The 25,822-nt window shown below is 40.7% G+C and overlaps 1 protein-coding gene across 1 annotated transcript in view; it reads right to left on the reverse strand.

Annotated features, from left to right (window-relative positions):
• Positions 1–25,822, reverse strand: part of adamts3 (ADAM metallopeptidase with thrombospondin type 1 motif, 3) — a gene marked incomplete at its 5' end in the record, with an annotated part of 230,994 nt that overhangs the window by 844 nt on the left and 204,328 nt on the right. Inside the window, 5 exons of the mRNA XM_079251468.1 lie at positions 5,372–5,489; positions 6,961–7,168; positions 11,376–11,508; positions 15,780–15,936; positions 25,352–25,515. Of these exons, the coding sequence (XP_079107594.1) occupies positions 5,372–5,489; positions 6,961–7,168; positions 11,376–11,508; positions 15,780–15,936; positions 25,352–25,515 (780 nt within the window). The remainder of the gene's footprint in view (positions 1–5,371; positions 5,490–6,960; positions 7,169–11,375; positions 11,509–15,779; positions 15,937–25,351; positions 25,516–25,822) is intronic.

Raw genomic sequence — 25,822 nt, forward strand, 5'->3', positions numbered from 1 at the left:
TCAGGAAGCTTTTTGTTCCTGTCGACTGAAAATATCTGCTGATGTCTGAAAACCTGGGTGTCATTCGGAAGACTTGACAGCTTCTCCTCAAACAAAAGACAGGAATCATGTAGGAAATCTTTTTTTTTTCCAGTCTGAAAGGTAAAGTTCATGTTTTATTTGTGTGTTATCAGCAGCCCGACAGTGGAGGAGATCAGCGTTGTCTACGGTTTTCATACCGCAGGCTGAGGAAGATTCACTGACATCTGGGCAGTGACAAAGAAAATCTTCCAGTTAATTAGATTTTGTTTCCTCCTTGTTTAGTTTAATAATGTAGCTTAAATGATCGTCTTCCAACATAAACAGCAGGTTCTTTAGCCCGTCATGCACTATTAACCCCTCGCCACCCTGCTGGGACGCCGCTGGGTCAACAATGCGAAATATCTCTAGAACCACACAACGAAACATAATGGTGAAACTTTCTTTCACAAGCACACTCGTTTGGTCATCTATGGTGGGCTTCAGACAATTCCAGCCTGTTGAGCAGGTTTTTAATTCTGCCGTTAAGTGGAGTGTTTTTTCAAACTTTGCAGGTAAATTCTATACCTTCATGATTCATCACATTTTGTGATTAAAACTGTGTTTTAATCATGTTAGTGAACGTCCGAATTGAAGCTTGATGTAAACAATGATAACTTCCTGTCGGTCTCTCGACCAACCAGATGCTCAGATCTCTTTTTTTGGGTTTTTTTTTTTATGACAGTGACATCCAATCCAGGCGATCAAAGATCAGCGTGAGGAGAAATAGTTTTCTTTCAGTATCAAAAACAAAGTGATAAAGTAATAAAATAAAAAGTAGTACAAAAAACAGGCAGGTCCAACAGTCCATCCCCTGGATGTAGTGATTAATGATGAAACTGCAAGAGTGGCACAGGTGACAGAAGAAGGGGGAAAACAAGTGGAAAAAATGTAAAAATGTAAATAGTTTGGTTGTGTTTATGTTAGAGAGTTGGGATCTTTTTCTGCTGACAGCCGAGGCCTGAGAAAAACACAAATAAAAAAACTTCAACGTCGTCGATCTGTGTCTTTTTTTAAATTAAATTCTGAGACATTCAATTTCCGTTTTATGTTTACGCTCATATAACTATTGATCCATTAATGTGGGATCATTTTAGGATACATATTATGATTACCCAGGTTGTCCTGAAAAAAAGATGTTTGTTACTTGACTGTTCATGAAAGGGTTGAGAATAAACATGCATTAATAGACAGAGAGGTCACTAAACGGCTTGGTTTTTTCAGGGTTAATATACGTGCCATTTCATTAGAGTTCAGCAGCAGAAAAAGAAACCAGTAAGGTCATGGTGGTTCCTCTGCTTTCAGCTAAACCATGAAGCTGATCCTCACTTCTTTTTTTCTTTAATGCTCCTTCTTATCTCTTCTATTTCTAATAGTGAGAACCTGCCTATGAGAGAAGGAGGGATGGCTCTGAAATGACCTCCTCTCTGTATGCTCAGCTGAAATGAGTAAATATCCTCTGCTGGGAAGGATCGCTTCAATCATCCCTCCCTGCCAACCCAAACCCTGATAATTGAGAACCATTTCTGTAGTATTCTCACTCACTCCGTTATACTGGAGGAACTGGGACTATAGAGCACAGCTTTATATGCACCATCTCCCCAACTAGAGGGTCTGCTTGACTTTATGTTTCATTGACAGACTCAATGTGGACGTCTTAAAACGACCAAATTAACTGAGATAATTAGCAGAAAGAATTCTTCTAAAATGAATGCCAGGACTGCGGAGGCACGATGAAGGCTGTCCAGGAGAAACTGTGGAGGTTGCATTAAACTGTTGCCATTAGTGTCAGTCGCAGGATAATTACCACTCGCAGGCATGAAGGCTAAACATTTAATTTGCTTTCTTTAGCCTGCAGCACCTTCATTAGGTAATGACTTACAGCTTCACAAAAACAGAATGCATACATTTAAAGTGCGATTTCTTCAGAATGTATTTGAATTATCATAACGAAGCATGAATATCTAACACAATGCAAAGGAGGAAAGGCATCAGAACATCTAGACAGGCCTTTTTTCAAACGATTTGGAGCCTATCAATCTGCAATGAGCCAGAATACTCACACAAAGAAAACATTCAAGATATGAGTGGAGCTTCCAACAAGTTCACCCTGATATCCAGTTATGCTTGGAGAATACCAAAAATCTCCCAAAAGCTCCATCAAAGACTCAAGGCCTCAGCAAGCATCACAAATTTAAACATTTATAAATGAACAGAAGCGTATAGCTGCCACCCAAAGGACAAAAAATGGATCATATTGCATTTTAAAGTGATAGTTTTATTGTATAACTGGGGGGGGGGGGGGGTTCCCGCAGCAGAGCTCCACTGTGGGAACAGGTTCCGCTCTCAGGCCACCTTCACCAGTACGCCAGAAGAAACAAACAAACCGTGCTTCCATGATGAAAGAGAGGGAGAAAAGGTTACAGGAAACTGAATTTCTTGAGTTAAAAGTCGTTTTCATGGAAGAACACGGTCAGCAGACACTATGAAGCCCAACAGATTAAAATCACATCCTGCTCACATCAGTAAGCAACCCCAGCTTTTTTAAGATGGAACCGTGGATGCAGCTTTATGTCTTTATGAGGCGTTATCTCCCATAGAGACGTGGCTCGCCATCTGTCATTGGTCATCTGGGAGGGGCTAAAATAGAGCTGATGAAGCGGCAAAGGCCCTTAGAAGACCCCGGACAAACTGGAGGGACTCATCTATTGGTCAGTGTTGTCATTTCAGCATAGTTGTCAGAATAGCATACATTATTAATGACTAATAAGTAATAATTCTACAACAAATAGTTGTTTTGTAGTTGAAACTGCAGGGTTTTCACACAGTTTGCAGGTTTTAATGGATTTTTGATGGAACACCAGCTCTGCTGTGGGGAGGAGAGCGAAGCTGCGGTTCAGGTGACTCAGATTGGTGCAGATGTGCTGCATGTCTAGTCATGACCTGTGATTTTAAGGTTCTTTCAGTGGTTTATAAATGTCTTAATGGTCTTGGGCCTTCTTATTTATCTGATCTGTTTTTAAGGTATGAACCCTCGCGGACCCTGAGGTCCTCAGGTACCGGCCTTTTAGTTCTTCCTAAAGTTCGTACCAAAACATATGGCGAGGCCACATTTCAGTATTACGGGCCTCGCCTATGGAACAGCCTGCCTGAGGGACTCAGGGCTGCAGAGACTGTTGATGTTTTTAAAAAAAAGCTCAAGACCTACCTTTTTAGTTTAGCTTATAACTAAGTTTTAACATTCTTATATTAACCCATATTTATCTTTCTTTTTAGTTAATTTTATTTATTTATTTATATATTTTATATATTGATTTACATAGTATAGATTTTATTATTTTATTTTAATGGATTTTATTTTTGTTTAGTTATCACTCCAGCTCTCTCCTCATCGGGGTCCTCTTCGCCGAGGGCTGCCCCTGCTCTGACTGCATGGGTGTTGCTGTGGGGGCTGTCCCTGTCTGGTGGGTCGGGATCCAGCGCTGCAGCTTTACGGTTGTGGCGTGGGTCCTGTCTGCCCGGACCCGGGTGGCCCCCATGGTGATGGCCTGGGTGGTCTTGGTTGGGGGTAGCCCTTTGTGTAGAGGCTCCCTGAGAATACCGTTTCCTTATCTGGTGCACATCTGGTGCAAATGCACCTGGCCATTCATTCATCTTCTTTTAACTGTTACAGGGCAAATAGGGCATGGGTGAGGGTGGTTGTGGGTGGGTGAAAGGGGATGTGTATGTGTGTTAGTGTTTTATCTATTTTGATGTAAATTGTTTTATAATGTAAAGCACTTTGTATTGTTTTTAAGCACGAAAAGTGCTATACAAATAAAGTTTGATTTCATTTGATTTGATTTGATTTGATTTCAGGCCCTGAGAGAGTCTTCTGACCTCTGTGGTGTCTAGGGCGAAAAAGAAGGGGGTGGCAACACAAAATGAAAATGGCAACTAGGTACAAGATAAATGGGATTTTATTTGCAAAGTGATTCAAACAAAAGAAACAACAAGGAACAACTTAAAAAATCCGGTGACAGGAGCAAAATCCAATAATTAACAACAAACTCCAAAAGGACGACCAAAAGCTCTGAAAACACAAACCAAAAAAGCAAGCAAAGGCAGGGAACCAAACAGAAAAGCCAAAGGCTGATATTTTCTGTACCTCTACAGATCTATAGCAGCTGATGTCGAGCATAAGGTGGCAAACTGAGCCACAGTCACACACAGCTGCTCTGTATGAAGGTCAAAGTGAGCATTAAGTAGGCAGACATCCTCAGGGAGGAGGGGACTGAGAAGATGTCCACCAATCCTGAGGCACAATGGGGTGGGCGGAGCTGAGGGATGCAGCCAATCATCCGTAGGCTCAGGAATCTCTTCATTTGCATAAAGGCCCCACAGGTCAGCAGACTTAAGACATACTCTACGAGAAGCGAAATCTTTTTTCTCGTTCTGGAGGGTCCAGAGAAGAAAATTTTGCCATCGCCATCTTGGCAGAGGCATGCGTGTCGTCTCACCCGGAAAATACAAACATGGGCAAAGAGGTGGAGCTGAGAGGGGGGCTGTGAGCGTCATGGTGGATGATTGACATCCAGCGAACTCCAAGCTGCCTGCAGCTAAGAGCTAACCGAGCTAACTCAGAGATAACAGGAGCTAACCGGCTCACGGAGGTTAGCGGGCTAAAGCTAAGTCACGTTGTTAACCGGCTAAAATCTGCGGTTGTTCTACGTTCTTCTTACTTGAAGCGGGAGATTGTGCACCTGTCAATCAAAATGACACGCCCCTAAAATATGTTGAAATTCGAGATTAAATTACTTTTAAACAGGGGAGTTAGAAAAAAATGTACTCCCCCCACAGTTGTCATGAAGGTAAACCTGACCTATTAAACCTAAAATGGGTTTTTGTACCAGGCTGTAAACATGTTTATTTCTGCTGTAAACATGTTTATTTCTGCTGTAAACATGTTCATTTCAGATGTGAAGTTGGTCTTTTTAAGATGAGAGTCTATAGGCATTCGCTCTGTTTTGGAACCCCTAGTGGATGAAGGGGGAACTGCAGTTTTTGGCGCTTGTGCATAGGCTACACTTCAAACCAAAGAGGTTTCCCCTTGCTTGTTACATATGAAACAACTGGGTTTATTGCACATAAAGCGGACATCGCTGCCTGTAGTGATCCCTCCCCACTGGAAGGATTGATTAAGAGGGAAGTCTGGACTTTCCTGCTTCAGCCCAAACGAGGATAAGCGAACGAGAATGGATGGATTCTCTGTCTGGGTAACAAATACTCCACAAATGGCATTTATCTTCCTTTTTCTCATAGATAACATTCTCACCAGGGCAGGGTCCAAGTCTGCACGCTCTCCCCGTCTCGGGCTTTTCTCCGTTACACTGCTCTCCAAGCCGGCACGTCACCAGTCGTCTTTCCATCCCCTCTCCGCATGTCACAGAGCACTGTGGAGGAATGCAAATGAAATGAGCAGTGGGAGGTCATGCAGGCAGCTGTTAACATCTGGATAATTGGCTGGGATAACAAGCAAACTTCAAGTTCAATTTCCACCAAGAGACTAAATGCAACCCCTCCCCCTCCAATGCAGTTTCTCCTTGATGCCCTTCTGAGACTATTTTTATGATTCACAGCGAATCTGTAGGGAATCAGATCAATCAGTTACTGACTAAACATTTTGCCAGTTGGATAATTGGAAGCTTCGTTTGCTGTTTTGCTGTGAGCTTGTAGTGATCAGATGGATTTTCTGAACTCTGTTAGAAAAAAGAGGGGATGTTTAATCGGTTTTTAACAAATAAATACAAATCTTACATCCACCTCTGTAGTAAAAGACTTTTGCACAGGAAACAAGATCACAAATCCATTTTTATCTTGAGAAAAGATATGAAAAATTAGGTTTTTACATGATAAGACTGAGAAATCCGCCTTTCATTTCTTCAAGTATCAGCTTTTAATCATGGTCATCAGCGTAACTGTACAGTTGATACAGATGCAGAACCTTGCTGGAGAATTAGAGCAGATAACAGCAAGCAGCTGACTTTACAGTCATTCTCATGACAACAAAACCTGAATTAGCGCCATAAAACATCAACAATTACCTCATTATCAAAACAATATCAGAGTTAGAGAAGCAGCTGTTCTGGGTTTCAATATTCAAATATTAGCTTTATTTAAACATATGAGAATTACTTTATTAATACTTTATTATCATAGTGGACGGATCCAACCTCTGCAGGATCTGATCACCCAAAGGTCCTGCTGATGAGGTTGAAATATCTGAAATTCTGAATAAACAGATTAGTGATCCCTCCAAGGTGAAGCAGCAAAGAAAAAAAATATGTATGATTCATTTAAGATTATTAATTATAAAAAAATTATCTCATTTATCTCTTTTTTTGTGCTTTAACAGAGACAAATTGCTTAAAACAAGTTGTAAGTTTCATCTCCGCCATCAAAAATCTGAACCCAACCCACAGTAATTAACAGCCGGCGCTACGAATAAGCTGTGTCACACCTTATTAGCTCTTATCTATTTCCCACTGCTTGACTGGATGTCTGATTAATTGGATTTTTTTCTCTTTCCTTTCAGGTTTCATGTGGTCCTAATGGTGGAGCTGAAAGTGCCATGTTTTCACATGCAAGTCGGCAGTTCTCTGAATTAAATATTATAGCTGCTTTATTTTTTATTTTCATATATAACCCTGTCAAGTTCACTAACCACTGCTGTACCATGTACTTTCAAGCTTCTGCATCGGCACAGATGAACAGGAAAGGCTCAGCTGGGTGCTAAAAAGCCCTCATTATAAGGATGGGAATGGAGTCTGCATCAAAATGTTCAACATGGAGACCAAAGAGTCAGAACAAAAGCTGATAATTTGGTGCAAACTGCAGCCTTAACAATCAATCGGCTATGAGTACCTGTGACCAGGCTCCAGTCCTCCACTGTCCAGGACATGGGATTCTGTTACAGGGTCTCCGGCTCTCTGGCTTCTCGCCGCTGCAGTATTTGCTGTGAACGGAGCGGTTGGTGCTGTCATGGTTGAACTGCAAGCAGCGAACTGTCCGGATCTGAAAGCCCAGGCTGCCGCAGGTTTTGGTGCAATGCTCCCATTCCTCTGAGATCCATCTGGACAGAACCAATTAAAAAAAACAGGTTAAACATCAGGTGTAGTTCACTTTAAAGAAAAAAAAAAGAAGTGGTGAAAGGAGTCCAAAATAGATACTGTAAAAATACATAAACAACTAAATTGGTTGAAACTTTATAAACAGTATTTTAGTGATTTGTTTTCAGTCATGAACAACTTCAATTATCTGGCTAATTTTCTGAAGATTAGATCAGAATTTTATAGAAATTGGAGCCTTAGGGTTAGGGTTAGGGTTACTACCATTCCAAGAAAATAAAACAGAACCTTACAATGTTGCACTTGGAAAAGTTTATTTGGTAAAGACGCATTACGCAACTTTTTGCCCTTAAAACTCCTCGTCCCAGACTGCTTTGATGACACAGTAGCTGCGTTTCCTTTGCATTTTTTTCGCAAAATAAAAGCAATATTTGTAATATTCCACAAACAACAATTGCAATTTGCAGGTGTTTCCATTGAACCATACATATTTAGCGCATAAAACGTGATTTTACAAGAATGCAACTTATGCAAGGTAGCCACATCGTGTTATTTTGGGGTTTTATACTTGCTGCGGAGAATTTGCTACGGCTTTTCAAAGCTTTCTCCCTCATTTTTTTTTTTGTCTAAAATTCTGAAATTAGCTGTTTTTTGTCCCACACCACACCACCTTTACTGGAAATTAATTGGTCATGACCCCCGACATCACGTCTCAGGACACGTAAATGCGAAAAAAGTGTTTCCATGACACTTTTGCGATACATTTCTATATCAAAATGTCTGAAAAATCACCTCATGAGAGCGTAAAAACTTTTAAGCGATATTTGAGATTTTTTTCAAAATGTGCGTGTTTTTATTAGCGTTTTTTTTATTGCGATATTTAGTTTTTGCGCAATTCTAAATGTAATAGAAAAACAGACCTTCTGACATTTATCATGTGTATTTCAGCCTCCCAAGGCTGTGAAACCAAACTATAATACTTTTCATTTGGTTCGCAATGTGAGGTTGCAGCAGAGTTTCGCTGCGGGGTATAATAAGGAACTAGCTGTTTTAAACACACAACGTTGCTGATTGAGCAAGGAAATGTAAGAAGATGAAAGGAGAGAAGGAGACAAAACAGAAGTCATAGTAAGATCGTCTTCTGCTGGCTGGAGAGGGCTAACAGGTCAGGTAGGATGGAAGATGGATGCTGAGTTTGCCATCGATAGGGGGCACATGACGGGAAAATGGCAAAAGTTCTGTAGTGTGTCTTTTAAATCAAGTCTGCATAGTTGTCACAGTGTTATCCTGAGTGTTTAAAGTAACAAAAATTTGAACTTCTGACTTGTTTTCATGAAACAACACTGTGGAGTCCCACAGGGCTCCATTCTTGGACCACTGTTTCTCATTTATGTGACTTATTTAATGTTATAAATACGCTTTCAACAATTATGTTTGCAGATGACTCAACTGTATTCGTGACAATCAAACTTTAATACATTGATTGGGAATCATGAATATTGATCTACTTGCCTACAATCCTGGTTTAAACTCAATAAATTATTTTTAAATCTAAAAAAATAGTGTAAAAAAAGTCAAAATAATAAAGATTAAATGAGTTAGCCCAGGTATCAACAACATAATTCTGGGGCAAGAGCACAGTAGGTTGATTGTGTTAATAGGAAGGTCACCAAATGCATCAGTGTGATAGGGAGGGTTAGCCATTTAGTTTCTACAAAGTGTCTTCTCACTTTGTATTACAGTTGTGTGTATTCTTATCACACGTACTGCAGGTTGGCTTGGTGGAGCACTTTTCCCGCTACTTTACAAGATTTTACTGCTTCAAAAGCATCTCAATCCGAACCACACATATCTGCTGCTTCTCTTTCAGAAACTCATGATTCTGCCAATTCATGAAATATTCAGATATTCTGTGGAAGATTTCAGCCAATTCTACAAACCTGCTTTCTCAGAAAGATAAAACCTTAGAGCCTACCCTGTTTGCCAAAGTGTGAGAGGTGGCGTAGACCCTGGACAGGCAGCAAAACCATTTACAGTCAATTTATCGCCACCAAATGAAACCATCACAGACACAGGACGAACCTAGCAACCTTACAATCAAACACGCCTGCTGAGAGCCTAACAAGGGTCTGTCTAACGCTGAGGCAACACTGATAACCACCACACCACCTTCTCTGGTGGATTGCTTTCCTTTTCTTCTCATTTCCTACTGTTGGATGACAAAGCTGGATGACTAAATGCTGCATGAAGTCTGGTGCAAATGCTGCGGACATTTGTGTCTCACATGCAGCCCCTCGAGCGGAAACAACTTATGAGTCTGGCTGTGTCATGAAAAATCAGAAGTCATTATGAGTTTCATGACAAGTGATAACCTGGATGTGGGTGGTGGAGAGGGTAAACAAATCTAAACCGATTAAAGCTGGTCCCAACTAGTTGTTGCTTTTTCATATGAAGTCACAAGAAGTAAAGCTTTTAAAATGTGTTGCATTGCATCAGCTTATATGTGAGAAAGTAAAAGTGATTTGGGTCTACATCTCTAAATGTTAGCTACAGCAAAATTGCAATGGACTTCCTCTGAAATGTGGGACTTGCTGCTGAGATGAGCGTGTGTGAAAAAAAAAGCCTACAGGTGGTTTCTAAGCCTGCTGCTGTGCTCCTGACACGCTCCTCTCACTGCATCACATATCTTACATATTCTTTTAGTCATAACAGTGCGCTACACTAAGTCATCAGTTCACCCAAAGCTGTTTGCCACCACTGCCGCTGCCACCAGTTACTCAGGCAACACCATCCAAGCACTTACTTCATTTGAGTAAGAGGTGTTAGATGAATCACTGCTTAGCTAAACGTTCTGCTCAGGGCCATCTTTGGAAAAAAAAAAGGGGGTCATGATGGCTACAAAAGCATTTTACTTGATTTAAAATGTGTTATTAGTAACTTCAGGTAAATTTGTGTTTACACACAAACACAAATGTCGAGCTATTTGAATGCATGTATAATAACTTTATCCATGCAGAAATTACTGCGCAAACATTCACATTTTGTTTACAAATATTTAATCTCAATTTCACATATTTGATCTTTTTTTAAAATTTTTTTTATTCAAAATGCTTCATGGGCTTACAAACAGTTATATTTGACCTGATGGACACAGATCAGATCACTTTTACTCTGTAACAACTCATCAGCTTTCCATAAATAAACGATGCATTGAAGTGCAGGTCAACAGATTAGTCATTTTGAATTTCAATTTAAATTTTAGTTTAATTTCAGATATGTCAGCATAGGAATGATGATTCTTACGTACACAAAACAATTCAGCAGTGCTGGTTTATAGAAAGTCATTATCAAGGGGTAATTAACTATAATTAAATAACTTGCTAACTATTATTAGTTAGAAGTAACTATTTGTAATCAGTTTACTGTTATTATCTTAATATTAGCTAAATAAAGAGATCGCTTACTATCTATCTAACTAGCTAGCCAGCTAGGTAGCTAAATAGACAACTAGGTCTATAGATCACTACATTCATACTGTATGAAAATCTCTGAAAATGTGGCACATATTAGGAGATTTTTTTTCCATATATGTCACCCATATCCACTCTTTTCATGACAGTCTGAGCAGCTTATGAGTCCGTCTGCTTCAGGTTCACGTCAGCCTCAATTGGTGGTTTTTCTAAATCTCACCGTCACGTCATCCAACTATTACGGAGGCGGAACACAGACAAACAGAGCATGCTGCATGTGTCACGTATGTTTTTGTGCATATGGATCCCTTTTCGGCAGGGTGGAAGCTGCAGTCCAACAACTGCTTATTTTTCTGCTGTAACGCACTTTGGCTCAACCCACTAGGTAATTAGCAGAGTAGTGCAGAGATTGCTGCACACTGCCTTGGCGGAGTCCAACCCTCACCGGAAACGAATCCGACTTACTACCGGCAATGCGGACCAAGCTCTGACACCTGTCGTACAGGGACCGGACAGCTCGAGCTGTCCGGTCCATCTTGATATAATGGAGAAGATTCTCAGGTGTTAAATTCTCATTTATGCTCCTTTCTCACTCAGACTGAAGAGATGACAAGCAGATCGTTTAAATTCAGCTCATATCGGAGACATGATTTCACTTTTTTTCTTCATCTTAACCAACTGCAGCAAATTCCCAGTTTGGATTTAGTTCACACTTGTGATGGCAGTGGGAACGTCTACTCACTGAGGCTGTGTGCACTCCTGAATATTGCACATTCTCCGGATGGGTTTTGGCTTCTTGCTGGCATCGCAGTAGCCCCGATGAACCATCTTAGTGTCTCCCTTCTTTCGACAGCCGTACTTGGTGTACTGAAACCCTGGAAAACAAGAGTTTTTTTTCTTAATTCTGCAATCATTTGCACTGCACTAAAAGCATAAAAAACAAGCCGAGCAGTTTTAACTTTGCTGCCAGAAAAGCTGAATTTGACCGACCCAACCAGCTGAATCTTTCCGTCTCTCTGGTGTTTGTGGAACATTTGCATGAACTGGACAGCTCTTGTTTTCATTTTTTACCTTCTAGTTTCTGAACAGTGAAAAACATGAGAGAACAAGGTGAATTTTTCCAAATTTGCTGCTTTCAGCTTCTTAAACTGATGAAATCGGTATGTTGGAGTTTTTTTTTGTCTTTGTCAACTTACAAATTGAGATAAAATCTGTTGGCAACATTAAGCTTTACAGGTTATAAAGCATTAATGCTCCCTTACATCCTTTTAAAACGTTGTCATATGTTGCCACCTCATACTTGCATGAATCGTTTATGTTGCCAAAGTTGCCCACTAGAGGGCAGTGTTGAGTTCAGAGTTCGCTTCTGCGTTTCGACAGCGTTTAGTAGCCGTCATTTACCGCCACACAGTAGTTTACAATCTGACAAAAACACCTGAATTCGAATAGTAAAACGAAAGTTTTTTCCTGTTCTCCTCAACAACTTCTACGTCTTCTTTGGGTGATTTGTATTTAGTGGTTTAGTTGCTGTTAGCGTCCTCCTGTTCCTCCTCTTCTTCTCTGGTTTGTCTCTTTTGCTGGTTTGGTCAACATTTCCTCAGCGACATTCCTCAGTTTTCTACGTCAAGTGATGGATAGCTAAGCCCCTTAAAATGGGTCATGTTAAGTGTGTAACGTTACCGTAGACATACGAAACTGTCCGTCCGTCTGCATATCCGCCTTCTGTGTCAACCACAAATAGGTTTTTAGACAGAAACTGGAGAAATCCGGCACATTTGTACCAGGATTTTCAGTCTCATCTCTGATTTGTGTTCTATTAAATGTTTTATTTGGAAAAAAAGGGTAGAAAATCCACTTCATGGCAGGGTGGAGACAAAAAAAAAAATCAGGCAGAAAATATGCCCTAAATTCCACAGATGCCCAAAAGGTCAAAGCAACTTTAGAAAACTTTATTTATAAAGCAATGCGGTGTGATGTGAACGGCCGTGCTGTTATTTAGTTTAAGCTGCATCTTGTTTTCCAGCACACTGCTGTTGGTTGTGACGACAAGATTTAAAGCACCTTCAGTTCTAGCTGTAAAGGCAGAAATCTGGATGATTCAAAGTCGAGAGAAAACGGAAGACAGAACCTCGTTCAGCAGCTCGGGATCGCCCAAGCAGACCTAAAGCAAGCTTTAGTTTTAGGCTACTTTTCTTCCTGATCTCGTATTGTGTGTTGATAACAGTCAGTGAATCATCCCGACTTGTAGCTGAATGCATATCTCAGCTCCGCAGACGGAGGCAGAGCACAAACTGCAGTCAGAATTACAATCAGGTCCAGCCGTAGCTTTAGCCGTTGCAGCAGGTGGAGCATCTGTGATCACAACCAGCACATGGACACAGTGGGCCTGTTAACATGAGTAACCAGCTCTAAATTATTCATATGGCAGTACCATATCACCTATCCTCTCTGTAGTACTGGTGCAGCACTGATGGTGTATCACAACGCTGCTGGTCCAACATACAAATGAGTGATACGAGGCAGAGACTGCAAAGCAAAGCCACTGCTAAAAACACAAGTTAGATTCAAAGATTCAAAGCATTTATGGACATATGCACAGTAAGGAAACTGGGTTTTCCTTACAACTGTCCACTTTGAATGCTGTAAATATTTAAAGTATAAAGAATAACCTGATTTAAAAGGAGGAGCTGCAAAAGAGTAAACTATAAGTAAAGTGATCCGTGTGGATAAATGTGCAGTGCTCTATAAGCTGTTGTGTAACAATCAGCAGTGAATAACTGCATGACTGTAAGATCCATTTGCAATACTGAACATATAAGTGCATCAAACAGTAACCAGTATTACAGGTACGGTGGTGCTGACAGTGTAGACAGTCACTGTGTGCTGTCCACTCCTGTCCACTGGGAGCTATTAAAGAGTCACGGCGGGGTTAGCAAGTGATGGGTGAGAATTTCTTACCTGAGTCATCTAAAATTAAGAAATAAACCAATCTGTAAAATCTTGATTTTTCTAACCAGAACCGCTTGTTTTGCATCCTTTCCATCCATTATTTTCATTCATTATACAGAACAGTTATCACATGTCCACATTGACTTATCCCCAAAAGCCTGCACAGCCTTTACGATGTGTTCAGACCAAACGCGTTTTGAGCGTTAAGAGCGGCACGTTTCCATGTAAAGTCTATGTGGAGACGCGGCAAGGGGGCGTCGAGCTTTCTCGCGTCGCATTTTAAGCGTCAAAATTTTACATGGCGAAAATTCAAGATGTTTTTTTTTAGCTCGACAAGCCAGAGATGGAAAATCTGAACTATGACCACTTGACGTGGGGCGTCAACCAATCAGAACGATGAGCTCGCAGCTCCTGGAGGATTTCTGTGGTGAACCCCAGACTCGGGGCTGAGATGCCCTACGACAGCGTTCCTCATGCGGTTCACTGACTCTTGACTTGCGGCTCGTGAAGCAGCCACTGGTTTTCTGAAAATGCTATCTAAACAAGTCATAATGATCCTGCTGCATTCGTTGCTGTGGGTTGCTGTTTTCCACTTCGTTTTCAGGCTCTGATTCAGGTTCCAACATGTAGGGCTGGATGCTATGTGCTGACATTGTATTTTGTTTTTTTTTATTGAGTTCATATGAGCCTAATCCTTCTGTTTATGAGATGTTACAATGACGGCGAAAGCAGGTGCGGTGCGCGCTCCCGATGTAGCGCAGTGGCGGGAGGCGGGGCTTAATGCGGAAGAGTCTCAATCCACTCGTTTTGCCCGCAGGCTGATCTGACAGCCTACGGAGAGGGTCGGTCTGAAGTAAATAAAGCCATTTGTGACAATAACTCGATCAATCCCAGCCCTTCTGGGCTCAGACATAAAAATAAATCAGCCTGAAATGCACATAATAGTTCCACTTTAAGGTGCAAATTTCACAAATTTATCTGCAATAATGGTTTCATTTTGACAGTCTTGGTTAAAGTGCCAAATGGATTTGATAAATTTAGGCTTCTTCACGATAATCTGTCAACCCCCAGTTGAGAACCACGGCTCTGTGCTTTTAAATGTAGGGTAGAAGCCCGAGAGTGGTGGATAACAATTGTTTTTACCCGCACATGTTCTCATTTTGACAGCAAAAAATGTTCAAACTTAAAAATATTGACTGGGATTTTTCTGCAACAGCCTCAGATATGTTTACACTGGATTTGTGTTGCGTTTCACACCACACACACTCCCTTTTGTTTGTTATCCGCTCTCTCAGACACAGGCAACAGGAGATGGAGGAGGAGAGGAGGTAGCCGCAGCGTGGAGAGCCAGTTACCTGGGAATGACGTCACCGTCTCTCTGCTGCGTGGAAGGAAGAGACAACTTGAGTGCACCTGAGTGCAAACTTTTCCCTGTAAGAAGTTTCAACTGTTTCACTTTCACAGAGTTGTGGGCTTAAAAAGACAAAGTTCGTGTGAAAATGTTCAGAAGTTTTAGGTCTCAGTGTCCAGTGTCTAGTAAAAACTAGAAAAAACTGAATATGTAAATGTAAATTTATGGACCAACGACAGAAAATCCTCCTTTTCATACTGGTGGTGATAAACGGGAAGCTCAGTGCATGATATGCGAAACTGGAAGGGTGCTGGAGGCGCATCTGTTCTGCATAAAGACATTGCTTTATGTTCTTCTGTTGCATTTTTGTGTGTTTCTATATATCTATTATGTTAATTGCTTCATAAAAAGGAAAGAACATGAAACTTCTTCAACTCAAATCTGCTCATTTAAATTGATTTACAAGGTCACTAATACAGCAGGGTTAGGGTTAGATACAAACTCACTAGGTTGAGTCAGAAATGACAATATTGCCCAATTTTAGGAAAATCCTAAAAACATCTCCCGCCTGCTGCATAATTTGGAGGTCAGTCAGAGCAGTACATGCAGAGGGAGGCTTGTTCCCCTGGGATGCACATCTAAATGCTGCAGGGAGTCATTCCTGCCTGCAGAAACCAGACTGCACGGCTCTTCAATCTGGCATTCATTCAGTCACAAGCCTGAACTTCAACCAACATAACTGACTTATGTCGTAGAAGCAATGCATTCATAGTTTCTGTTTGATCTGAATGAAAAATAAGCAAAAATCTTTCTCCTAATCCTTTTTAAATGTCTGTAGTGATTTACCTGTAGAACAAGGCTTGGAACATGGGGACCAGCTCTTCAAAGCCCACTCGTAGGTGTCCTCCTGGATGACATTGTTGTTGTTAACTGGCACTGAATCTTCATGGATGATGTACTTGTACATTAAAGTAGACCGGGTTTCATTGTCCTTGGGTATAATCTACAAACCAAAGGGTTAAAAAAAAGAATTAGGGAGCAGTAAATCACAACACAGTCTTCCATTCATACATTACAAAATCATCAGTGACAAGAAATTTCAAATAACTTTAAGAAACAGCAGAAAATAATTACCCAAAGACGGCTCAAGCTTTATTACAAGGTTTCAAAATGGAAATCGAATCGGGATGGAAAAGGCAATTTTCGCACAACAGATGGATTACAAACACGACAAGAAACACTGAGGCCAGGAAGCAGGAAAGACGAGCCATGCAATCACAGAGACAATGAAACATCGACACATCCTTCCAGCAGCTGCTTTTTGAAAACAACGAGCGGCACACACAATGTTAGACTTTTATCCACGATCGTTGTGCAGTTATGCAAATTAGCACATATTAGCACATGAATGGACCCATTAGTAACAAGTAAGCATTGTCATTACATGGAGCATAAATGGGCCTTTTGAGACTGCAGCAGCCGAAAGACCCATTTATGCTCCCTTACAGACATCCGTTTCAAACCTTGTGTTACAACCACGACTCCGCTACAGGAAAGCGGCACCAACATGAAAGACTAAAAGTAAATGGGATGAGAAAAAGTTCATTAAACAAAACACAAAAACGAAGAACACTAAGGACAAAACATCTCAACACCAGAAGTGGTTGACATAAGAAACACCTCAGAAAACCGCCGACTACCAGGACTCTTAAACGTCTACAAGCTTTATGAAACTATTAATTCTGAGGTTTACATGAAAACGCCCTCACTTGATTCCACTTTAGATCGGTGGGTTGGGAAGGGTTCTGATTGGACAGGGGGCGGACATGACGTACTTAACGTTTACCGGATAAAAAAGTTTGCTTCCTTCTGGTCGTCTTTTCAGACGTAACATAGAAAAACTACATAATATGAACCAGTTTTGCCATTATTTTGATTATAATTTTGAAGCAGCAGCTCGACACGAGCATACTACTTCACTTTTTTTCAGCAGCTGAGAAGTTAGATGGAATACTGAAGATGGGAGGCAAAACAACATGCAGAATATGTGCGTAATCGGGATGACACAAGGTAACAAGCATGCGCACAATGATTGGAATTAACTTAGAACAGAATAAAGGATCACATGAGATCGGATATAAAATACAAATAAACCAGCCGCTTACATCGGAATTAAGTTTAAATCCGAATAAAGTTTTTCATTTAGAATTAGATGTTTACATGGTCATTTTTCACCAGTTTAAAGTGGATTAAACTTTACTCAGAATTAAACAGGAATGAAAACTCTGACGTAAATGTAACCAAAAAGCCAACTGGTCACCAAACACGAAGCTTCAGATGGCAAACCAAGCACAGCTGCCCTGACTGAATGTTCGTCAGCAACCTGGTTAGCTAGCAGAGCTCCAGCTGGACAGCAGACGACCAGCCAATCACCTGCGAGGAAGCACAGATTCCGCAAACTGCGGATTGATGATGGCACGGTTGGGTGTGTGTCGAGGCACCAGCCTACGCCCGGTTGTTAACACAAACAAGATGCCAAGGCATGGGGCCGTAAAGTTGTTTATGACCATCTGACAACACCAAAAGAAGAAGAAGATTAAACCACAGTTCTCTTTTGCTGTTCTCCTCAACAACTCCTTATTCAGGTTCTCCAGATGCCTGAACTGCCTCGTCTAGCTCCTCTTCATTCAGAAGAGCAGCAGTTTTGCTCTGAACCCCTCCCAGATCAACCTCACTCCAAGGGAGAGCCTGGGTCCCTGCAGAGGAAACTCATTTTGGCCACTTGTACTCGCAATCAAGTCCTTTTTCACCATGACAGACTGATGCCGTCTGCATCACTGCCATCGCTGCTTCGATACACAGCGGCTATAAGTCATATTTTTTCTCATTTTCAGATACGAGGGCCAGATTTTTTTTTTTATCATGTCTTTGCACTTAAAAGTGGCTGCAAGCATTGGCTACTGCCTCTTTCACATGAGGGGCTGTTCTGAGAAAAATGATGGAGCACAGTTGGACTATGGAGTATCGATTTGTTGGGTTGTAAAATGAAACCTTAGGAGCACGACTGGCTGTTAGTCAGCAGGGCTGTTTTTATTCGCACCTGTGACACTGCTGCTGTACGTGGAAGCGATGATGGAAACTGAGATGACAGCCGCTCTCCATCACGTATGACATTAGTTTGAATTGCTGTAACGATGGGAACATCTAAATGATTTGCCGTTACTGATGGGTTTAATTCAACATATTCCAAGAAAACTGCACATGGCAAAAAAAAAATAGATACATAAAAAAATATCAGTGTTGGGTTGGATCAGTTAAATGCCTCGAGTGCATCATTTTTGCATGCTTGCCTCATGAATATAACATTTGATCTAATTTTTTAGAAACCCCCCTTCTGGGACACATCTGCTCGATGATACCAGAATCTGTGTTTACCTTCCACTTTCCAGCAAACTGAATATAAATAATTACATGAATGATTCCCCAAAGCAGCACGAATCTGATCTTCAAAAATTGTTTGGCGAAGCAAGAAAAGTTCAGAAAAAGCCCCTTTCCCTTCCCTTTTTTCTTTTGAAACTAATCTCGAGAAACCCCTGCTAGTCAGATAAACTCTGATCTGTGTTCTGTCAGATTTGCTCTTCTCTTTGACGTGCATGAAACCAAATTGCCGCCCATGTAATTACAGCCCTGTCATGACATGCAGACACCGACTTGTAGAATGGCGATCTAGCAGAGGCTATCAATGTGACATGTAGAAAATTAGAGCAGGAATCTCTGTGGAAAAGACAAGAATAAAAAATGAGAGGCATAAAAAAGGAGAAATTGTGTACTTTTTCACACAGTAATGAACTTTTAACCCCAAAGGAACCTTAAGGAGAAGGACAAGGCATCAAATAAAGTACAAGGCCAATTAAAAGAAAAGGAAGCTCAAATCATTTAATGGCCTCTTTTTGAAGGAGAAATGTTTTAAACCTTCAGATAATCAGGTCAGGATGGTCACTTGTCCTGGCAGATCATGCATCACAAGGACCACATGGGTTTTCCATCCTATTTAAATCAAAGTTTACTTTTTCTTCTTGCTGCAGGCTGTAGTTGTATTAGAGTCTTCAACCAGTTTTGGACCTGAGGGATCTTCAGGTTTGATGCCTGACAGAGAACTCATTATACAGAAAATGGTTCAATAGGCAATTTCAAACTCCTGTCTTCTGGGCAATAGGTCAAATCTTGCTGGGATGACATTGCAAGTCTTATGCAGTCTCCAGAGTATGTGTATTTAGACAGCTATACAACTCTTGGTCTTCAGGCTTTGTGCTTCTGAACATTCAATACGAGTTAAAATGATGGCTACTACATTAAAGAGTCCAATCTCAGCCTAAAATGAGCAGGTTTTCATGAAATAAAAAAAAAAAAAAAAAAAGAATAAAAATGAATATATATTGGAACACTTTGAACACACAGCTTTAAAGTGCAAGGGTTGAAAAAAAAAAAGAAGAAAAAAAAAAGATTCAGCCGCCTCGTGGCTGACTTTTTTTTAAGTTTAAAAACTTTAAGTACAGTGTTATTTCAAAGTTGCGTTAAAGTAATTCCACACATCACAGATGCATATCTTTGATCATATCCGACAGTCTGTTTGAAGCTAGTGTTTAATGTTGACTTAGTTCAACAGGCAAAGAAAAGGATCACCTTCATAAAAACTACGGTGGCCCTGAAGTGTCACTACAATACAAAAGTCACAACAATAGATAATTTACTGCAATATGAACACAAAATCCTCTTGACAGAGCAAAGAGGCTTTGTCAAAACAAACAAGGCATGAAACTTTCAGGGTGAACTTGAACAAAAAAATCAAATACAAAAAAAGTCAATAATAAAACCATCATTTTGCACACATTTCTTGCAGTTTGTAGTCTGCAAAGTGCAACAGTGGAGGCTTCTGAACAAATAAGAATAAATTTGGAACAGGAGTTGTTTTAGGAATTTTAGGAACATAAAGGCTACACATAAACAGTACAATATTTATCAAGTTTGTATGCAAACCAAATCTGATTGGTTTATTCCACCCATATGGTTAAAAGAGGTGTTTTTGCCAAACAAGCCGTTGGACCTAAGCAGGTCATTTGACTGATACCGTGGCTGGACTGAAACTACTCCCACTCGGCTCATCGCCCGGTTGGTACACGGTGCAGACACGACCGCTAACAGGCAATAAAAATGTATTTACACATCGCAGTTAACAAAAGTTAAATAACAGTTAAAACACTTCCTGTCAAGACAATTAAACATTGTTTACAGTTAGTGTTTTATTAGCTTCACAAGCTTTTTATGAAAGCTTGTTGTTAAACCATTAGATGCAGTGTAAACTCTGGGAAGAAATAAACCAAGCAGCTTCACTTCTATTGCAAATTTTTTTGTTGTGACTAATTGTTGAGTATTGCAGCTAACTGTGTTGTGCTATGGCTAATAGTGAATTGTAGCTAACTACGTATGGTTGTGGCTAGTTGTGTAGGGTTGTTATGTCTAATTGTGGAGTATTGTGGCTAATTGCAGAGTGTTATGGCTAACTGTGGAGTGTTATGGTTAAGTATGGAGTGTTATGGCTAACTGTGGAGTTTTATGGCTAATTATGGATGGTTACGGCAAATTGTGCAGTATAATGGCTAATTGTGGAGGGTTGTGGCTAACTGTGAATTGTTGGAGCTAACATTGGACAGTTGCGGCTAATTGTGAAGTACTGTGGCTAATTGTGGATGTTTGTGGCTAACTGTGGAGTATTATGGCTAATTGTGGAGGGTTGTGGCTAATTGTGGATTGCTATGGCTAATTGTAGAGTGTTATAGCTAATTGTGGAGGTTTGTGGCTAATTGTAGAGTATTGTGGCTAAATGTGAATTGTTATAGCTAACTGTGGAGGTTTGTGGCTAACTGTGGAGTTTTGTGGCTAATTGTGGAGTGTTTTGGCCAATGGTGAAGGTTATGGCTTATTATGGAGTGTTGTGGTTAATAGTGGATGGTTGTGGCTAATTGTAGAGTATTGTGGCTAAATGTGAATTGTTGTAGCTAACTGTGAAGGGTTGTGGCTAACTGTGGAGTTTTGTGGCTAATTGTGGAGTGTTTTGGCCAATGGTGAAGGTTATGGCTTATTATGGAGTGTTGTGGTTAATAGTGGATGGTTGTGGCTAATTGTGGTGTATTGTGGTTTACTATGGAGTGTTATGGCTAATTGTGGATAGTTGTGGCATATTAAGGAGTGTTATGGCTAATTGTGAAGGGTTGTGGCATATTATGGAGTGCTGTGGCTCATTATGGCGTGTTGTGGCTAACTTTAGAGTGTCACAGCTAGTTGAACCAGCCACACAACTCCACAATGTGTAGTGCTGTGACTAATGGAAAGCAAGGCATTCCATAGAACTGAGGGGAGGAACAGATACAGGAAAGACATTCCATCTGCCGCAGTGTGTTATGATGAGACCTCCTCTGCAACGAGGTAAACATATGTAAACAAATCCTGGAGTAGTGGAGACCTTAAGGTGACAAAAGTTTCGATTGAACACTCCCTGGTTGTGAGTGAGCAAATATTAAGTAGACCGACGGTGAGAGCAGTGTTGATCTTTTTGATGTTGGCGTTAGCCGACCTATCTAGGCTGATTTAGGTGCTGTGGTCAGCAGCCCTGTCTGAAGCTCTGGGAGGGAGACTGGTAGTGGACCAGAGGGATTTGATAGCCAGTTGGGTATATCTCCGGTGAGTCTGAAGGGTGATGTCCAGGTGGAGGCGCAGCTCAGCCAGCAGCCTACTCAGACAGATGGCCACGGACTGGCAGGAACTTAGGAACTGTATACTGGAATGTCCCAGACACAGGTTGATGGACGAGTAAAAGGAGAGTCCCTGTCAGTGCAGACCAGATGAAGATCTTACTGGTCCACATTTTTGATGACTGCAGAGCTGGGTTATATGTCATGCAGCAGGACTTTTATTAGCATGGGTAGCAGTGGCCCCGCTGGTATAGCCGCTATCCTTGTGACCTGACGGTCAGTAGTTTGAATCCTGCTCCTCTACGCTACCCGACACGATTGTTTTCTGACAGGCTCCAAGTCCGGATAATTGTTTGCATCAGGAAGGGCGTAAAACATGTGCCAATTCCCCTGTGCCATGACAACTTCAGAGGGACCAGCCGAAAGGGAAAAACGACAAGGCTGCTGTTAGCATCACCCACTAACGCACAGTAACGACAGCTGGAACTGATGAAGATGAAAACTTAGCTTTCACCGTCCACCAGTCTTTAAATCCCATAAAACACTTCAAAGTTTCTGGCAATGTCCATGCAAAACTGGGTATTGGAGGAGGTTTTTGTACTGCTGTGACACTTCAGGGTCATTGTCAAAAACACTTTTAAGAAAAGAAAAAAAAAAACATGCCAGAGGCAAAGAGTTGTATTAAAACTCAGGATTTATTATTGGTGTTAGGTCTTCATAAATGCTTCAGATCTGCTCTGTTTTGCAACATCAACAGCAGAAAAAATTATTTAACAGAACTGAATAAGTCTTTAGCGAGTCTAGAGACATTATCAAATGATGTTTTTAATAACATCTTATGAACAGGATTTTAATGGCAATTTCAGCATTTAAAGGTGAGGAATTGAGAAAAATTATTTTCTTTTCAATAATTTCTATGAAACCTCATGAATAGAAGTCAATCACACTGGCCCTGCATGACACAGATGCTTTATTATTTTCTGTTATAGTCTCATCGAACATAAAGCAGCAGGTTGCATAAAAATACTCCATAATGTGCTGCCTTTTATGATTTCTCAAAACCATCACATTATGAAAAGTCCCTTCACCTGAAAAAACACTTTTCCCACACAATCCCAACAGCACAACCCATAATGATCGTTAAATCAAGGCAGAAATATAAGTTTCCATGTTCAACTAACATCTCTTTACAGACGTTTCAGCTAATGTTCCAATGTATTTCCATGCTACGGATGTTAATCTGTTCCATAAGGATCAAGTTGTTGGCAAAAAGTAAAGAAAGTGCCAAAGGAGATGCTGAAACTGGTCAAACTGGGTTAAAAACTGTCCAAGACTGGTCAGAAGGTGGTCAGAAAAAATCCTAAATGATGATAACTAGTGATAACTGTTGGAAGAAAAAAAGACCACAGTAGAACTCAGGGCTAAGTAAGAACATTTCCACATGAACAATGAGAAGGGAACTTGAGGGATTGGGACTGAACTGCTGTGTAGCCATAAGAAAACCACTAATCATTCAGGCTAAATGGTGGAAAAAGGCTTCAGTTTGCTAGCGAGGATAAAAACTGGTCTTGTGATGGACTGGCGACCTGTCCAGGGTGTGACCAGCCTCTCACCCAATGTCTGCTAGGATAGGCTCCAACTTCCAGCGACCCTTAAATGGAACAAGCACTTCAAAAAACAGATGGATGGATGAATGGATAAAAACTTGTCTCTGGAGCTGGAAGAGGGTCATGTGGTCTGATGAGTCCAGATTTACATTGTTCTAGTGTCAAAAGGCGGGGGAGGTTTTCAGGACTTTCAGAAATGTTGCAGTGACATAAAGCCTGTGATGGAAAATAAAACACCACTTTTCATTCATTTCTCTCCTGTTTTGTTGCTTTAAACTGGGAAGTCAGAACTTTTAACATCTGCTCATCAGATCACACAACGGCTGCTTCTGAGATCTCATCTTCTCTCATCTCAGCAGTTATTCCAAACTTTAACTGGTGAAAGAGCTGAGCTGTTCCGATGTTTGATTATTAATCCGCACCCAGCTGTGGTTTTACATCAGAACTAAATTATATGTCATATTTTGGTCTCGCCTTAAAGCAGGGGTACTCAGTTCGGTCCTACGAGGGCCGTATTCATGAAAATGAATGAGTCATTGTGCAGAACTCGGTCAGCTGTTGGAGCCATTTCATTTGATTCAGGTGTGTCGAAGCAGGAGTACCTGGAAAAGCTGCTAGATTGGGGACCTTGCAGGACCGAATTAAACACCCCTGCTTTAAAGTCTTCCGGAAAGCTATTTCCAAACATGTCTCAATGGCAGTAAACAACAAACATAACTATCTTTGGAATCCGTTGAAGCAGTCACGCAGGTAGGAGGACGACGGAATGCAGCATCGCTTTGGCATCTTTATTAGCAGGGAGGAGAATACCATTAGTATGGACATCACATCGTCTCCCAAAGTATCTTTCATATACTTATTAGGGGATGGACTTTAACATGTTAATCACAGAAAAATTAATGCGTTTGATCGCAGAACGTCAGTCAATGCATAATTTCTTAGCATAGTGATTACATCCATGCACAAGGTACCCCCGCAGCTTGTCTTAGCAACATCGGCGCTATATTTAGCATGTTTCAGACCCTTCAGTGAGTCTTTTCCTGGTGGTATCAGGACTCCTGCTGAGTAAGGAGATATAGGTTTCTCCTCTCCATTAGGACCAGCTGCAAAGCCTCCCCATCCAGAGGAACACATGTCGCTCGGTCCTCACGCAGCATCCAGCATCCAGCATCAGAGCAAGAGGTGATCCCCCCTGCTGCATGATCAGACTGGTTGATCCGTTCTGGTTTACCCTCAGATATTAATGTCTGTTCATGTGGATGAAAACATTTATAAAGTTAAACTGACTGTAGCATGTTGTAGACTCTTAATTAGAGAATAACTGGAGCTGCAGGTTTTAGTAAAAGTATTTGAAATGACACATTAACTTTCGGTCTGCTCAGTTTGGGCCAGAGATGTTTTCTATTTCCTTTTCTTATTTTGTTTTATTTTTAATACATAGTTAAATTAATTTTTACAGACATTAATAGGGTTTGAGTATATAATATTAATATCTTTTCTTATTATTTGATTTAATAGCCCCTTAAAATCCATTTAAATGAAAAAAATGTGACTTTCTGGGGCAAAATTTATGATGCAATTAATCGATTTACAAAGCCTGTCATGAATTAGATTAATTGTTTTAATCGAGTCCCACTCTTACTACGTATTTATACACACACACATGAACTACATTGTATTGTGTGTACATGTTGGTTGTACAAAATGAAATGGGAAAAGTCTGAAAGAAATGAAGTTGTGCGAGTTGAATGTGTCTTTTTAACATGTTTTGGGGCTTCGCTCAGCTAAACCTGCTGAATGTTTCCGTCACTGCTGACTGAAGCTGCGGTGGATAAATAAACACAACTGTAACGTTTTTGGAGCAGAGCGGCAGGATTTAACTGCAACCCATTGAAGAAAAAAGCTGCATGTTGGTGTCAGCAGCGTCCTCTTCAGAAAACAAAACGCACTTTTAGATTTATCCCTGATTAAAGATGGACTGCTCAGCGTTAAAGACGGCTTGTCTAGTGCCGCGTTGAAGTCATTTAAAAGTAATCTGAATAAGGAAGAAAGATTTCATTACCAGAACCACCACGGGGTCATGCAGGGGTCCGTCAGTCTGCAGCGTCTCCACGTCCCCCTCGATGATGTAGTGCCACTCCACCCCCAGGTCGATAAAGCTTCTGGACTTGAGCTCATCTCCTTTCCCGTTGAGGATGTAGTGACCTGTTGCCTGGTTCTTTATTGCTGCAATCAGTCATTGTCATGAGCTGCAGACAACACTTCACACAACTTTATCGACTGCATGATTCGGAAACAATCAATTAACGAAATCAATCATCTGAAAGTTCATTTAGACAGAATATTTAACCAACACGGATTCAACACAACCTTAATGTGATGTAATTAAAGGAAACAACTTGAATGAACCAAACACAACTCAGTTGTTCAGATTTCTTCTAAACTTTGTCTTTAAACTCAGTTTTTTCTTCATCTTAACTTTAGAAGAAATATTTCCAATTTTTCAGCCTTTTTCAAAATAATAATGACTTAC

The sequence above is a fragment of the Telmatherina bonti genome (assembly GCF_933228915.1).
Source record: "Telmatherina bonti genome assembly, chromosome: 13".
In the NCBI taxonomy this organism is placed as follows: domain Eukaryota; kingdom Metazoa; phylum Chordata; class Actinopteri; order Atheriniformes; family Telmatherinidae; genus Telmatherina; species Telmatherina bonti.